The sequence below is a fragment of the Suncus etruscus genome, chromosome 9 (genome assembly GCF_024139225.1).
Source record: "Suncus etruscus isolate mSunEtr1 chromosome 9, mSunEtr1.pri.cur, whole genome shotgun sequence".
Classification (NCBI taxonomy): Eukaryota; Metazoa; Chordata; class Mammalia; order Eulipotyphla; family Soricidae; genus Suncus; species Suncus etruscus.
Window position 1 is genome coordinate 31,985,233 of NC_064856.1, and position 17,001 is coordinate 32,002,233.

The 17,001-nt window shown below is 50.1% G+C and overlaps 1 protein-coding gene across 1 annotated transcript; it reads right to left on the bottom strand.

Moving 5' to 3' along the window:
• Nucleotides 1-345: 345 nt before the first annotated feature.
• LOC126019146 (zinc finger protein 64-like) lies at nucleotides 346-13,885 on the bottom strand. Its single transcript, XM_049781343.1, has 5 exons — nucleotides 13,801-13,885; nucleotides 10,068-10,217; nucleotides 9,701-9,763; nucleotides 4,184-4,435; nucleotides 346-1,184 (listed from the first exon to the last, which is right to left on the bottom strand). Exons 1-5 carry the CDS (start codon nucleotides 13,883-13,885, stop codon nucleotides 466-468), a joined length of 1,269 nt encoding a protein of 422 aa, XP_049637300.1. The 3' UTR covers nucleotides 346-465.
• Between the last annotated feature and the right edge of the window lie 3,116 nt (nucleotides 13,886-17,001).

Below are 17,001 nucleotides of genomic sequence, written 5' to 3' on the forward strand. Positions count from 1 at the left end.
TCCCCAAGATCTGTGCTGGGAAGACACACAGAAAAAACACTATTCTTCTCGCATCCTTCTACAGAGGAGTTTGCCTTTTTATTACAAGACAGTGGATAAAAGTGAAACACAAAAATGCATAAGGCTAGGCAAAATCTTATAGCCATCAGGTTAAAGAGTGAACTTTCTTGATTCCCTTGACTCCCTGAGCCCCCCATTTAACCTTTCCTAGACGCAGGCCAGAGGATGGAATCCCCCTAACCTCAACCAGCAAAGAGGGTGGATTCTCCCCAACCCCAACCTGGCCTGAAGGGTGGAGTCACTGGCATATGGTTCTTGAAGGGCAGGCAGAGTGGGAGCGGGAATGGGGATATTGCTTTAGTGATAGTCCTTGCACCTCAGTTTTACAGACATTGTCTCTGGAGGCTGTAGAATTGTAGCAGATTCTGGGGGCTGGTGACAATTTGGGGAATCCCCAGGGCCAGCCTAGAGACACTGACTGGGTTCCAGTGTGGTCTCCAGCTGCCCCACGGAGACCAGGGTGCCCAGCTGCCCCGAGGAGCTGCTCTCCGGGGGAAAAGTGACCAGCTCCAAGGTCTTGCCCTCATTCTGGTCACTGTGCTGCTTCTTATGGCAGCGCAGAGAGTCACTCCTGACGAAGGCGGCCCCGCAGATGTCGCAGCGGAAGGCCCGCTGGGTCACGATCTTGGCCAAGTGCTGGGCACTGCCCTCCCGAGAAGCCTCGCTGCCCAGTGGTGGCGGTGGGGCATGGTTCTCTGTCCGGGCCTCGTCCCTGTGCAACTTGTCAATGTGCTTGGCCAGGCTGCTGGGCCGCTTGGTGTCAAAGCTGCAGAAGTCACATTTGAAGGGACGGTCCTTGCAGTGCACACGGCTGTGCACACGCAGGGCGGCGGCGCTAGAGCAGGAGTAGCTGCACTCGGGGCACTTCTCGGGGTGGTTGGCCTGGTGCAGTCGGCTGTGCTCCAGGAGGTCAGCACGGTCCCGGCCCTGGAAGGCGCAGTGCAGGCACTTGAAGGTGTGCTTGATGCGGATGTGGGACTTGAGGTTGGCCTTCATGGTACACCGCACATCACAGAAGTCACACTTAAACGGCTTCTCCCCCGAGTGCACAATCATGTGCCGTTTCAAGTCTGAGCTGATTTTGAACTTGGCGCTACAGAGCCAGCACTGGAAGGGGGTGTCCCCTAGCAAAGGAAGGCAATTGCATTAGAGCAGGCAAGCAAACCTCAGATCTCCCACCTGCCTATGAGCATTGGACCTCCTCACTACCTATAGATTCAGGGGTGGGAATCATTTGTACTGTGTCTACACTACTTTAAAACCAACACTACCGGGCCCGGAGAGATAGCACAGCGGCGTTTGTCTTGCAAGCAGCCGATCCAGGACCAAAGGTGGTTGGTTCGAATCCCGGTGTCCCATATGGTCCCCTGTGCCTGCCAGGAGCTATTTCTGAGCAGACAGCCAGGAGTAACCCCTGAGCACCGCCGGGTGTGGCCTAGAAAACCAAAACAAAAACAAAAACAAAAAAAAACAAAAAAAAACCAACAACAAAAAACCAAAAAAACCCAACACTACCAAGTTCAGGAGCTCATTTGCTACTCCCAAGGATCTTGCAATTACTCTGCCTACCCCTGACAGTGGGAGAAAGGAGGCTCATGGCTGGGACTGGAGCTCAGGCAGAAAGGCAGCCAACTCCATACTCTTACTGAGGACACCTGAGTTTCGAATCTTAACTCTCCCTTAATTTGACACCCACAAAACTGAAGGTGGAAGAGGCACACTGTGAGACACCTCCAACCACTCTGTCAAGCTAAGAGGAACAACCATACTTGTTAGAATTTATTAATCCCATCGTTTTATTAGCTTCCTGACTGATATTTTGCATATTTGTAATTATAGATTGAATTTTATTTCTAAAATGAACACAGGAAGCAGGCAGGTTCTGGGAAGCTACTGCCATTGGGGGCGATTTCTGAGTGTAGAGCCAGGAGTAGCCCCTGAGCACTGCTGGGTATGACCCAAAAACCAAAAACAAAAAAAAACAAACAAAAAAAATTGAATATCTCATGCCAAATTTTGCTCCTACCATGTTATACTAGAGTTTATCTTCCATTAACTTCCACTAGAATCAGGAGTTGTGAATCAAGACTTGGGTGGTTCTATGTCTTTGAATAGTGAGTTTCATGTGCTTGATTTGAGTATACAATTTTAGGTCAAAAATTGTTTTTGGCTTTTGGGCTGTACTTGGTGGTGCTCAGGGGTTACTCCTCACTCTGCACTCAGAAATCACTTTTGTCAGGCTCGGGGGACCAAATGGGATGCCGGGGATTGAACCCTGGTCTGTCCAGGGTCGGCCACATGCAAGGCAAATGCCCTACCACTGTGCCATCACTCTGACCCCTTTCGGTCAAAATTGTTCTTTGCCCTTGAGGACACTTTTCTACTCTCTCCTAGAAGCTGACAGTACCAAAATGTTCTATGATCTTTTCATAGGATCCAACTTTGTCAAGCTGGGTCTCTCATGATGTTTGTCTCAGAGCCACTCAGAAATGTGAGATTGTTTTCTTCTTTTTTGGGGCCAGAGAGTCTTTCAAGTAGTGCTCATGAAGTTGGGGGTCTTACTGGTGGTCTTGGCCAAATGGCCTAGTGATGGCTCAACACAAGGGTCTGAGGATGTGATGCTGCTCAGGGTTAGTGGTGACAGGGATTGCCCTGGGCCTTCCTGGTGGTGCTGTGACCTCTGGGCTATGTGGAGCTGGGAACTGAACCCAAACATGGTGTCCTGATTACTTTGCTATCTCCAAGCCAGAGTGATTCTTTTTCCTCATGTAATTTTCTCTTTTGCTTCCTATTCTTCCTATACCAGGTCAGAGACCAGACTTCCAGCATCTGATTCTCAGTGCTACAACTGAATATTTTCCTCTGCTCTCTGGGAAGTTACTGTATAGCCAGAAGCACTGATTAATGCATATCTCCTGGTGCTCGCTTCTGTTTTATAACAGTCTTTTTAGGTACAACATTTTACCCACGAGGCTAAAAAATTTTTGTCTATACCAAGTGATCAACTCCAGTGTTTGTAGTTTGAAACTTGATGTCCTTGTGTTTTGTTTCCCTTTTGGATTTTGGGCTACATTCAGCAGTGCTCACTCATGGCTGTGTACTCAGGGATCACTCCTGGCAGGGGACCATATATGGTGCCGGGGCTCAAACATGGTCTGCCATGACACAAGCAAGCAAGTGTCCCATCTGTTGTATTATTGCTCCAGCACTGAAACTTCTTGGGACTATTAAAATCCACATGTTACTCCTACTGCCAAGCTGATACTTTAGGAAGAGTAGATTTGTTTAAGGCTTAAGGATTAGTAGGTTTCTGGGGCCAGAGAGATAGCATGGAAGTAAGGCGTTTGCCCTGCATGCAGAAGGTCAGTGATTCAAATCACAGCATCCCATATGATCCCCCAAACCTGTCAGAAGTGATTTCTGAGCACAGAAATCTTTTTTTTTTTTTGGATTTTGGGTCACACCCAGCAGTGCTCAGGGGTTACTCCTGGCTCTGTGCTCTGAAATGGCTCCTGGTAGGCTCAGGGGACCATATGGGATGCTGGGATTTGAACCACCGACCTTCTGATTGCAAGACAGTTTGCCTTATCTCCATGCTATCTCTCCGGCCCCATGTCTGTTTTGTTTTACGGCTATACTCAGTGATACTCAGGGTTTACTCTTGGCTGTACCCTCAGAAATCACTCCTGGTGTTTAGGGGACCATATGATATTCCAAAGATTGAATCCAGGTTGGCTGCACACAAGACAATCACTGTACCTGCGGTGTTATTGCTCAGGCTCCAACTATCCATGTCTGAATTAATCCTCACCAGAAAAGTTGAGGGTGAGTGATTGATTCACCTAGTTTATCTGGCCAGATGTTATCTGAGCTACAGCCTCATCCCTATTTGTGACCAAAAGGATCCAAATGACAGAGTCCAGATGGCAGATCTGCATGCATTACCAAAGGCCACTGTCCTGACCCCATGAAAAATCATACAACTTGCCACAACCAGGCGAAGTCCTTTACCTCTGCCCTAATGCATGGTAGTGGCTGGAGTGGAAGGTGCAGTGAAAGAGCTGATAAGTTAGAGGCAAAGGCAGGTGCCACGGTTCTGGGGAGTCAGGGGTGTGGGACTCACCTGTGTGCGAGCGTAGGTGCACAGTGAGCTGGCTGGAGTTGCGGCTGGCATAGGGGCAAAGCTGGCACTTGTATGGCCGCTCATCCGAATGGATGCGCAGGTGCTTCTTGAGGCTGCTGCTGTCTACGGCTGCATAGTCACACAAGTGGCACTTGTGGGGCTTGACGCTGGTGTGGCAGCGCATGTGCATGGTCAGGTTGTCCTTGCGGCTGAAGCACTTATCGCAGAACTCACACTTGTGTGGCTTGTCCCCTTCAAACACAGAGGGAGGGAGGACATGACATTGGCAGTGAAACTCATGGGGACACATGGGGGAAGGGGTTAACTCCTGCTGCTGCCCCAGAGCTGGGTCGGCTTGTTGGGGAAGAAGGCTGAGGGTCTCTTGAGGATTCCCCAGTTCTACATTGGATGCAGGAAGATCTGGGACATGTCAGCAGGGGAGCTGAGAATTTGAGGCAACAGGGGATTGGTGGTAAAACTGACGAATCAAAAAGAGTAGCCAGAGGGCTGGAGGATTTATACAGTAAATTAGGCAATTGCCTTGCATATAGTCAATCTGGGTTTGATCCCTGGCACTCTATATAGTCCCCCGAGCATGGCCAGGAATTATTCCTTTGCACAGAGCCAAGATTAAGTACCCTGAACACTGCTGGGTGCAGAAGGAAGAGATAAAAGGGGAAAGAAAAAGGAAGTTGGGACTGGAGAGACAGTACAGGAATAAAACCTCTTGCCTTGCATCTTGTACTTCCAGTCAAATCCTCACACATTTGATGCCTGAACAAAACCAAAGTTCAGTCCTGAGCACAGAGCCAGAAAAAGTCTCTAAGACCAAAGAGATATACAGTGGGGAGGGCACTTGTCTTGTATGTTGCTGACCTGAGTTGATACCCGGCATCCCCTATGGTCCCCTGAGCATGCTGGGAGTGATTTCGGAGTGCAGAGAGGAGTGAGAGAAGGGAGAGGAAGGAGAGGAAGGAGAGGAGGGAGAGGAGGGAGAGTTGGGGGAAAGAGGGTGGTAAGAGAGGGAGGGAAAGAGAGAATACAACAGGGAGCCTGATGGAGTAAACCTAGAGCCCATCGTGTGTCCACCTGGCTGCAGACCAAAGTCATTTTCAACAAGTGATGTAAAGCAAGTGAGCCTTGTGTAACTCAAAGAGATCCAAGGGAAAAAGGAAGGTAGGTGTAACTGATGGATTTTAATATTAATAACTTGAAGGTTTATGGATATGACTGGAGAGTCTATATATATATATATATATATATATATATATATATATATATATATTTGGATTTGGGGCCACACCCAGCAGTGCTCAGGGGTTACTCCTGGCACTGTGTTCAGGAATTGCTACTGGTAGTGCTTAGGGAATCATATAGGATGTTGGGGATCTAATCTGTTTAAGTTGCAGGGAAGGTACATGCCCTACCTGCTTATAATGCTCCATCCACAGTATCCAGCAATTATTCTTGAAGAAATGAACTTGTAGTGTTTTGGTTTAGTATTAGAAAACAAAACAAAAACAAAAACAGGGGCCGGAGAGATAGCATGGAGGTAGGGAGTTTGCCTTTCATGCAGAAGTTCATTGGTTTGAATCCCGGCATCCCATATAGTCCCCCGAGTCTGCCAGGAGCGATTTCTGAGCATGGAGCCAGGAGTAACCCCTGAGCACTGCCGGGTGTGACCCAAAAACCAAAACCAAAACAAACTCAAGGGGCTAGACATATAGTACAATAAGGAGAGCTATTGCCTTCTGTATAGCCAACACGGGTTCAACCCACAGCACCCTATACGGTCTCCCAAAACCTACTGGGAGTGAAGCCTGAGTACAGAGCCAGGGGCAAGCTGAGTGTCATCCAAAGTTTAAAAAAAATTAAAATGAAAATGAAAAACACTTGAAAAGGCTCATTAAGCTACTCTTTTCCAAAACGTTTCTTTAAATTCCACCAAAACAGTGAGTTTTTTTTAAATCCTAACCAAACATGAGAGAATCTTTTTTTTTTTTTTTTTGTGGTTTTTGGGTCATACGTAGCAGTGCTCAGGGGTTACTCCTGGCTCCATGCTCAGAAAATGCTCCTGGCAGGCACGGGGGACCATATGGGATGTCGGGATTCGAACCGATGACCTTCTGCATGAAAGGCAAACGCCTTACCTCCATACTATTTCTCCGGCCCACATGAGAGAATCTTGCTTCTCTTTAACAAGACTCAAATTTGCAAAGATATGTAACAATGCCATGGATTACTTTTTGGGAAAAGTTGTTTATTCACAAAAATGTTAATATGTAAATAAATATTTTCTGGTGTTGGAGATCAAACCAGTTCCTCATGAATACCAAGCACATGTTTACTACTGAGTTCAATCCTGGGCCCATGAACTTTATTTAACTGCAGACAAAACCAAAACTCTTTGGGCTCTTCAGTCCCCCTATCCCCACTCCATACCCAGAAATGCTTTGGGCTTATTCCTCGCTCTTTGCTCAGGATTACTTTTGGAAGGGTTCAGGGGGTCATATGCTGTGGTGTTGACCCAGATCAGTGGCAGGCAAGGCAAGCACCCTACCTGATAGATATATCATCTCTCCAGCAGCCTCTTTAGTTTGTTTAAGATTTTTTTCCTTTTTATTTATTTTTGATTTTTTGGTCATACCCAGCAATACTCATGGGTTAATCCTGGCTCTGCGTTCAGAAATCGCCCCTGGCCAGGCTCGGGGGACCATATGGGATGCCAGGATTCGAACCACCATCAGTCCTTAATCGGCTGCATGCAAGGCAAAAGCACTACTGCTGTGCTATCTCTCCAGCCCCTCCTTTTAATTTTTATGGGTCCATCCACCCTGGGTCGGCTGCACACAAGGCAAACCCTCTGTTGCTGTGCTATTGCTCCAGCCCCCTTGTTTAATTTTTTTTTAAACTTATTTTTGGAGGGTTGTACCACAGTTGACAATCACTTCTGGTGATTGCCAGTAGTACACAAGCACTTTACTTCTGATACTACTTCTCTGGCTTCTGAGGTGTTCAGGGTTTTGTTTTAAATTTTGAGGGGAAAAAACAAAAGGGGATTCAGCCACAGATGGCAGTGCCAGGGATTGAACAGGCTCATGCAAGACAAAGAAAGGCCTTAACCTCTGTACTCTCACTGTAGTTCCCCAGGTCTTCAGTTTTGAAATATAAAAGATGTGTGGCAGGTCACAGGATGGTTTGAGAACCTCAGAGCCAGTCTCCTTAGGTTACCTGCACCAGGGCCTAGCATCCTCCTGGGTCAGTGATGCCAAAAGGGTATGTAGATTAGCTCTCTCATATCCTTGTTCTAGAATCTTCTCTTCATATCTGGGCCAGATCCCAGATACAGGGCTTCATTTTCCCAGTCTTCATTTCTCTGGCAGTGGCCACAGATTCTATAGCCACAGATTCAACCTTAGTGGTATGTCAAACATCAACCTTAGTGGTATGTCAACCCCCTCAATATGCCTTTCAGGTGGCAAAAATGTTTCTGGCTGTATCAATGGGTAACAGTAAAAACAACTTTGAGTAAAGGAGCCTAAAACCAGGGCTAAAACCTAACCCTCCAACTATCACAGGCCAACAACAATTCATGTTTTATTTACTTTTTTTTGAGGTGGGGAGTGCTCAGGACATAACCAGTGATGCTCAAGGCTTAATCCTGGCTCTTCTCTTAAGAATCACTCCTGGAGGGGCCAGAGAGATATCATGGAGGTAGGGCATTTGTCTTGCACGCAGAAAGATGGTTGTTCGAATCCTGGCATCTCATATAGTCCCCTGAACCTACCAGGAGCAATTTCTGATCGTAGAGCTAGGAGTAACCCCTGAGCACAGCCGGGTGTGACCCAAAAACCAAAAAAAAAAAAAAAAGAATTACTCCTGGGAGGATTTGGGGACCATATAGGTTGCTGGGATCAAACTTAGACTGGCAGCATATAAGGCAAAGATCTTCTGCACTGGACTATAGCTCTGGCCCTGTCAATCATCAGAAGAGTCGCAACTTTTGGGCATAATGAGGGAGGGGTGCTGTGAGGCCCCAGGTCTCCTATTTCTATGGGGGCAAGAATGCTCCAGAGGATAAGAGCAGTGTTTTCAGATCCAGAGAAGCAGCTGAAGTGTATGTGGATCCAAGGGGAAACCAGCTGGTCCCACATCTGCATTTGATTCAGCACAATGCATTTGGTCTTTTGGAGTGGGTGGGAGAAGGTTTGCTTTCGGTCACACCTGATTGTGCTCAGGGATGACTCCCGGCTCTGGGCCCAGAGGTCACAGGCTATACTGAAGATAGGCCTGGGATCAGCCACATGAAAGCTCAGGGCTTGAACCTCTGTACTATCCCTCTTGTCTCAGGCCTTGTGGTACTTTCTGTATCCCAATATGCTCTGCACAGGAGGTGTGATCATTTGTGGCAGCAGGATTCCTGGGCACAGTAGAACAGTGGAGCACCCATGGCCTCCACACACTAGATGGCAGTAACAGCTTCCATTTGACAACGACTGCTCCATTGCAGGATAGTCTTACCTCTGAGGTTGCTGTTTCTGCCAAATGGGTAGGTTCATCGAGGCCATGGGCTCTTACTGACAGTCTCCTGGGTCTGATTTTTCTTTTTTTGGCGGGGGTGGTGGTGGCAGGGGGTTGTTAGGCCTTATCTGGAGGTGTTAGGGGTTATATCTGGCTCTGGTTGCTAATGGTGGTGCTCTGGGGACGATGTGGTTTCAGTGATTGAACTAAGTGCCTTTCACATGCAAAGTATAAGTTCCTGCCTGACCCCAGCCCCAGTTTATTATTTTTTGAGGTGGGGGTTTGGGCTACCAGCAGTGTTCAGGACTTACTTGTGGCTCTGTGCTCAGGGATCACTACTGGCAGGCTTGGGAGACCAAATGGGGTGCTGGGATGGAAGTCCAGATTCCACGGAATTCCAGCCCCAATTTATTTCTGGTTTTGGGGCTACACCCAGTGGTGCTCAGGGCTTACTCCTGGTTCTGCCTTCAGGGGCCACTCCTGACAGTGCTCTGGGGTCCTAGTGGGGTATCAGGGATCAAACTTGGGCTGGTCACATGCAACCAAGCCCTGCCAGGAGTGATCCCTGAGTATAGCTAAGTATAGTTCCCTCCCTCAAAAAAGGTTGGGGGGTGGTGCTAAGTGAAAGGGGGGGGCAAGGGCCCTGTCCCCTTGCTGTGGTTTCTTTTTTTGGGGGGCATACCCGGCAGTGCTCAGGGGTTACTCCTGGCTGTCTGCTCAGAAATAGCTCCTGGCAGGCACGGGGGACCATATGGGACACCGGGATTCGAACCAACCACCTTAGGTCCTGGATCGGCTGCTTGCAAGGCAAACACCGCTGTGCCATCTCTCCGGGCCCCCCTTCTGTGGTTTCAATGTAACTTTCTATCCCCAAGCCTTACCAGACCGTGTTAGGAGAGGGATCATTTCACCATCCCTCCAAATACCACCCCCCCACTCTCCCCACCCTTTGCTTCTCTAGGAAAAAAACGGCATTGAAAGAAGAGTGACTCCTACCGGTGTGAATTCTGAGGTGTCGATCCAGGTCCTTCATGCCGTGCACGGTTTTGAAATGGCAGCCTAGGAAGAGAGTAAACACTGGCTTGTTATTTACTTTGTGTAAATTTGTTGTTGCTGTGTTGGGGTCAAACCTTGCAGCATGACTTAGAACTAACTCCTGACTTTGCACTCAGGAATCACCCTTTGTGGATCATATAGAATGCCAGATATTGAACCCAGATCTGCTGCAATCAGGGCAAACCCCTATGATTGTACTATTTATTTCTCCAGCCCCCCATATCTCCCTCCCAGCTCTATAAATCAGGGAATTACCACAGCCAGGGGCCCTTCCTACCCAGGGCAACAGTGGCCAGTGGCTCCTGACCTGGATAACAGCAGTTGAATGTCCTCTCCCCGAGGGTAGTAGTTTGTTCCCTCAATTCTGAAGGAACAGGCACAATGGAGACTTTTGGGGCCTCGCTGCTGTCTGTGGAGGGACTGGCTGGTTTCAGAACATCACTGCTGAGTTCCGAAGCTGCAACTGAGGAGACACAAAGTTTAAGTTTCTCGGAGCCCCACCTTGATTTCCACACAGGGCCAGTTGGGGCCCATTTCCCCTTCCTGCACTGTCTCCCAAACCCCGGAGGCTGGGAACCAGACACAAAGTTCCAGACCACATAACTGAGCAGCCTGGTGTCCCTTAGTCCGGCTTTGGAAACCCAGTTTGTAAAATCTATCCTATGTCAACACATGTCAGTGCTGTGAAAACCAAACCCAAGACATAGTGACAAAAGGGGGAGATGAGAGCAGGGCTAGCTCTCACCCCTTTTCCCCCACTCCAGAATCTAGACTTGAGCTGGACCCTTGTCACCATCTATGCACAAAAGAAGAAACGGCTTCACACCAGGGATGCCCACTGGTATTCCCAGATTTGGGCTTTGTTTTGCTTTGGGGACATGCCTGGCTGTGCTCAGGAAGAAAAATGCCAACTTGCACTGCCTCAAAATTCACTGAAAAGAAAGGAAATAGGCCAACTGCTGGGATGGGCTCCCAGACACAGGTATCTGGGGAAGTTTCTTTTTTTTTTTTAAATTTTTTTTATTTTTTTGGTTTTTGGGCCACACCCAGCAGTGGTCAGGGATTACTCCTGGCTCTGTGCTCAGAAGTCGCTTCTGGCAGGCTCAGGGAACCATATGGGATGCCAGGAATCGAACTTGGGTACTTTCTGAGTTTAAGACAAATAACCTACCACTGTGCCCCTACCTGGGGAAGTTTCTAACTCCAGTGTGGCCATAACTCAGGGCTGTTTGCCCCTGGGGAAGGCATGCAGAGGCTTCCCTTCAGTGTCTTCATCTGGGGGAGTCAAACTCTCCTTCGAAGCACAGACAGGCCCCTCACACTCCCCATCCCTTTGAATCAGGACTGCATGCTTCTTCCAGTATGAATCACCTTGGTATGTGGAACTAAAGTCAACTGGGGCCTGGTCAGCCTCGGGAGAAACTGATCACTCCTGAAAGAATGCAGATTACCGAGAGATTTGGAGAAATCTTTTGAAAATCTTTGTTTTTGGGGGAATGGCTCTCACCAGGTGGTATTCAGGGTTTATTCCAGGCTCTACACTCAGGGATCACTCCTGGTGCTGGAGATTGAACCTGGGTTAGGCACATACATGGTAAAGCACCTGACCTGCTGTCTGCTGTGCTATTGCTCCAGCACCAGAAATCTCTCTAACTCACTTTTTGCCACACCCAGCAGTGTTCAGAAGAACATATATGGTGCAGGGATTTTTAATCATTGTTGTAAACCACAGCCGCATGCAAAACAAGTAGCTTAACCTCTGTACTATCTTTCTGGTCCCAGACACAAACTTTCTATGGGCAAAAGCTACCTTAAGGCAGGGCAAAAGTTTACACTGTAGAATCAGGCTTTTAGCTCTGAAGTCAACCTTACCGCCATGTAAGAGGTTGACTCCACTTTCTCTCTGCACATCCCAGACCCTTGGCCCTCCCTTAGTTAAAAATCACCCATTATTAACTATATTTTTAAATTTTGCTGTACCAGAGATTGAACCTAGGCTCTTACATATGTGAATCATGTGCTCAGCATCTGAGTCACATCAGTTCTCCTTCATGGCTGTTGTCATTCAGTTTAGCTTTTTCCCTACCAATAGTTCTATCTGCTCCAGTCATAGGACCCAGACAAAGGTGCCTACTCCCGAGCACCCCACACTACCTGTTCCAAGGTTCCATTGAATTTTGCAGTAGAAGTGAAAGAAGCCCTGGCCAAGGGTTGGCTCTGTTGAGGAGGGGAAAGGAAAGGAGATTTGCAAAGCCAACTTGAAAGAAGACAAAGAAAGATAGGGGAGAGGGGACCTCAGGAAGAGTCACCCAGGTTGGGTGGGGATGAAGTGAGGGCCCCTGAGGACACCCCCTTGCCTTTGCATATGCAGGAAACTCACAGCATCTGGAGGAAAAGTGACAGTTGAGGCAGAGACCCCTCTGATGGGAGGGTATTTTGTCACCTGTGAGAAACTGTGGGTGTCCCTTTATCAGGTGTTTTTCTGGACCCCAGTGACCCAGAAGCTGCAACATCATTTGCAAATGAGTGGTCCAAACTGAAAAGGGAAAAGAAGGGGGACTCCCTGGTTCTGAGGCCAGCTTGAAATGCAGACTTGGCAAAGGCCCAGCAGGGGTGGGGGCGGCTGTTTCTCAGAAGTGCCAGCAAGAGGGAACTGGGGCTCCAAGCTGGTGGAGCCTCCATTTTATCCCCTCAGAATGCCAGGATGTGCCAGGCAGGGGGTTGGTTGCAAGAATAAAAAGAGGTGGTCAGTCATTCTGGAACGTCTTATAGTAGGTATCCCCCCCCCCAAAGACACCACTTACCCCGAAGCTCCAATTCCTCTCCCCCCAAACTCAAAGTACCTCCACTTCTGACCTTGGGTATAACACCTACAGCTGTGGGTAAAGTCTTTTCAGGGAGTGAGAGATGCTTCAGGAAGATTCCCAGAGAGGCAGAAGAGAAGACTTTTTCTTTCTTTGGAAGAGAAGTGATACTGAACGGCTTAGGCTTATCCCAGGCAGGACTGGGGGACTCTATGGGATGCCTGGGTCGAACCAGGGATGGCCACCAACAAGGCAAGCCTTTACTACAGAAGTAATCTTTTATATGGGGCTGGAGAGATAGCACAGTGGTAGGGCATTTGCCTAGCAAGCGGCTGATCCAGGATAGAAGGTGGTTCGAATCCCAGCCTCCCATAAAGTCTCCTGTGCCGGCCAGGAGCAATTTCTGAACACAGAGCCAGGAGTAACCCCTGAGCGCCGCCGGGTGTGGCTCCAAACCAAAAGAAGTAAAAAAGAAGAAACCTTTTTTCTAAACTCATGTGTGGTTATCAACTGAGATCAACAGAAGCAAAGTGCCTCAGAAATGCAGATTCCCTGGCTCGCACCCACCTCAGAGACCAAAGTCCCTCCAGACACATCACAGCGCGTGGTGAACCTCTAAAGTCCGAATGTGGCGCGGTCCTGACAACCCCAGTAACATTCAGAATCCTCTCCGGAGTCCTGCGGCCTCCCCATTACCGCTCAGACCACACCTGGCGTCCCTGGCAAACCCTTTCCTCCATCCTCTGAACCTCGTCCCTGACAATGGGTTCTTTGGCCGGCCCCTGGCCCTGTTCTGGATCTCTAGTCCCCCGTTCCACCTCTCTCCCCCGCTTCCCCAATCCCTGCACTTACCCTTAACTCACTTTACGCACCACGGCTTTGGCTCTAGCTCTAGCCCGCGGCTTATCTTTCCCATCCCCGAATTGTCTCTCCATTGCGTCTCCCGGAGTTTGGCCCCGATTCAGCACCAGCAAGAACACGCACAATTTTTAGACACGCATGCACGGAGGCTCCGCACGGTCCAGCGGAGGTTGGACAGCAGATCGGGACCCCGCGCACCTCGAAGCCAGCTCCGGCGAGCAAAAGACCAAGCGGTTGGCATCGTGGCGCCCAGGTAGGACAGACCCCCCCCCCCCCGACTGTCCCTGTGGCCAGAGGCTGCGGCGCTTCTGCAGAGCCTCGCGCGGGGCTGGAGGGGACTCTAGGTGACTGCAAACTGCAACCCCCAAAACTCACCTAGCTCCGCCGCCACCTCCGGGCGCTCAGGCTGCAGCTCCCGGGAATTGAGATGCTGGGGTCTGGCCTGTTTACGCCGTGACATGGCGTGGCGTGAGGACCGGGGCTTGGGGGTGCCCAGAGAGACACGCAGTGCACGGGCTCCAGGACTTGGAACCCAGCTTCGCCCAGTCCAGGCGCGCCTGCAGCTTGACTGACTGCGCGCCGGGACCAGGCGGTCGCTTTATCCAGAGCCCTGAAGGCTGATTGGCCCTGAGCCAAACCCTCGGACCCACGCCCAGTCCCCCGCCGCCAAGCACACACCAACCACCCGGGAGCTCTCGGGTCACAGGCGGACGCCCGGGTCGCACCGACTGGGAATCTGCATTCGAACACGCTTCCCCCCTGGTGACCCGCGCGCACGTGCGACTTGGAGGCCCCGAGTCCGCCGCTTAACGAGCTCCCAGGTGATTTCGTCTGTGCATTAAAATTGCAGAAGCTAAGTTCGGCTCCAACTCTGCCGCGCACACGAGTCGCGGGGGAGCTCGTTAAAATGCAGATTCTGACTCGGAGGGGCCCGAGCGTCTGTATTTCTAACGAGCTCCCAGGCGAGGCGCACGGTGTTTGGAACTTTCTTGCATTGCACCCAGCCACTGGCTCCTTTTCTTGTTTAATTTTAATTTAATTTTATTTTTGGTTTTTGGGCCACACCCGGCGGCGCTCAGGGGTTTCTCCTAGCTCTGCGCTCAGAAATCGCCCCTGGCAGGCACAGGGGACCCTATGGGATACCAGGATTCGAACCATTGTTGCTGCTTGCAAGGCAAACGCCCTCCGGCCCCTCCTTTTCTTGTTTTAAAAGAAGACAGCACTCTCCTCCACCACCACCCCGTTATTTGACAGCGCAACCCCCCAAAGGGAGTTCCTGCCCTGGACTGTCCTTTCGAACCACCGGCAGCCGCAGTCAGGGGCCTGCCAAGGGCGCACTGCAGGGAAACAAGAGAAAATGCAGGTCCCTGAAGTTTGGGGTTCAGGCGGCCCTCCCGTGCAGCGCCTCGGCTCCCAATCGCACTACTGGGGCGCCCGGAGCTGGAGACCACACAGGAGCGGCCTCGGGGCACCCCCGGACGGCCGCCCCGCCTGGCAGGTGACGGAGGCGCGGCCCTGGTCGGGCTGGCACTAATTGGTGTTCGAGCTCAGACTGGCTGGGACCGAGATGAGACCGGGGGCTGGTGGTGGGGATGTGGGGGTTGGGGACCCCGCCTCGTTCCAGGTGAACAACATCCAACGGGACGCAAGAAACGCCTCCCCCCACCCCCCGCTGTTTACTTTCTTCAAACTGAGGCATGAGGGCAGGGCTGCACCCCGAACCTGTCCGAACCTGAGGACCACGCGCCGCTTGTTCCAAAGGCCCGAATTCAGCTGGAATCCTGGGGCGTGGGCTTGGGAACCCGCATTTTTCTCGCAGCCCCGGTGGCTTTGAAGGCCTTGGCCAGCGCCCCGGAATGCGCATTCGGTAGGATAACGTCCCAGAGGTGGGTGGGGGGGAACGGGTGCCAAATTACCAAAAGCTCTCTGAGTAAACAAAGATTCTCGAAAATGGGCCTGCAGCCGCTTGCAGCTTTCCAGTGTTTTGAGGTCTGGGGATGTTTTCGAGGCCAGAGAAGCCAGGAGGTGCCAACGTGGAGATTTAGCAACTATTTTGTAAAGCAACTTGTGAATCTCTCCGCACCCGATTGGACTGAACCCCCAACATAGTTGTGGGGGAGCCCCTGATTGTGGCTGGCTGGATTTGCTGGCCTGTTTCCCCCAGGACCTTAGCGAATGACTGACCCATTATTGGTAGAGATCTTTTTGGAGGTTCCCCCTCCCCCTTCCCCATCATCAAACTAAACTCAACCTTTACCCATCTTTTGCCTTTCCTTTTTGAGCAATATTTTTCGCACCTGTATTACTTATGTATTTAGTTCTGGCAGGGGTTGGGGTGGGATCTAGAGTTCCACACACAGGGCAAGTGCTTTATGACTGGCCCCTGAACTCATAGGACAACCTGGGGGCAGTCAGGGGACCTGGGTGTAGGGAGCAAACCTAGGGGCTCCACTTGAAAACCATGAGCTGAGACCTCTGACCACCTCCCCACTGGCTGTAGCTGAGAACAAAACACAATGCAGGGGTGGAGAAGTGGCTCAAAAAATGCTGGAAATGGGACTCTCGGGGTGAGAATCTCAGTACTGCACAGTTCCTCAAATACCACTAGGAATGACAAAACCCCAAAATGTACTATGTTGGGGCTGGAGTGACCATAGAGCAGGCAGGGTGCTTGACTAGCAAGCACATATTAAAAGCTGTCTGAAAGAGAGGGTGGTCAGAAAGACAATACAGAGGTAGGGTGCTTGCCTTGCGTGCAACAGGCTCAGGCTCCATCCCAGCGTCTCATATGGTCCCCGTAGCCCCACCAGGAGTAATCCCTGAGTGCAGAGCTGGGTGGGTGTAAGCCCTGAGCATCACTGGGTGTGGCCCAAAACCAAAACAACAAAACAATTTTTGTTTGTTTGTTTTTGGGTCACACCCAGCAGTGCTCAGGACTTCTGGCTCAGGAAACCATATAGGATGCTGGGGATCGAACCTGTGTTCGTCTGCGTCAGCTGCATGCAAGGCAAAAGACCTGTGCTATCGCTCCGGTCCCCAAACAAGTTATCTGAAGAGTGATATAGAATATAGGATATAGTGAGATTGGATATAGGTGCCTGGTTAATGGCTGAGTGACTGAGTCCCAATGGTTTACCCCTGCACACGGTAAGAAAAACAGCACGGAGTCACATCTGTTTCCACACCTGGAATTACCTATGTCTTTCTTTCTGCCACTCAAACTAATAGGCTATGATATTTCCCCCTGCTCCTCGATTTGCATTTTCTCTCAGCATGTATTATTTCAACAGGGAAAAAAAGTAAATACTTTCCCTAAGTATAATAGTAGCAACTGTTTAAAGACGTTTCATTAGTCCACAGCATTATTGGAATATTTTGCAACTGTGCTCAACCTCTTCCAAAATGTGTAGGGAGGCTTTCCCCAAGAGATTCAGAGCAAGTTTCTTCCAATCTGTCCATGTCCCTTTGGTATGTGGAACTAAGGTTAGTGGAGGCAGTGTGAGCCTTGTGAGAAGAACTAGTGGTGGAAAGAATGCAGATTACTCTAATTTAGGGGCAGTTCCAGAAAGCAATTTT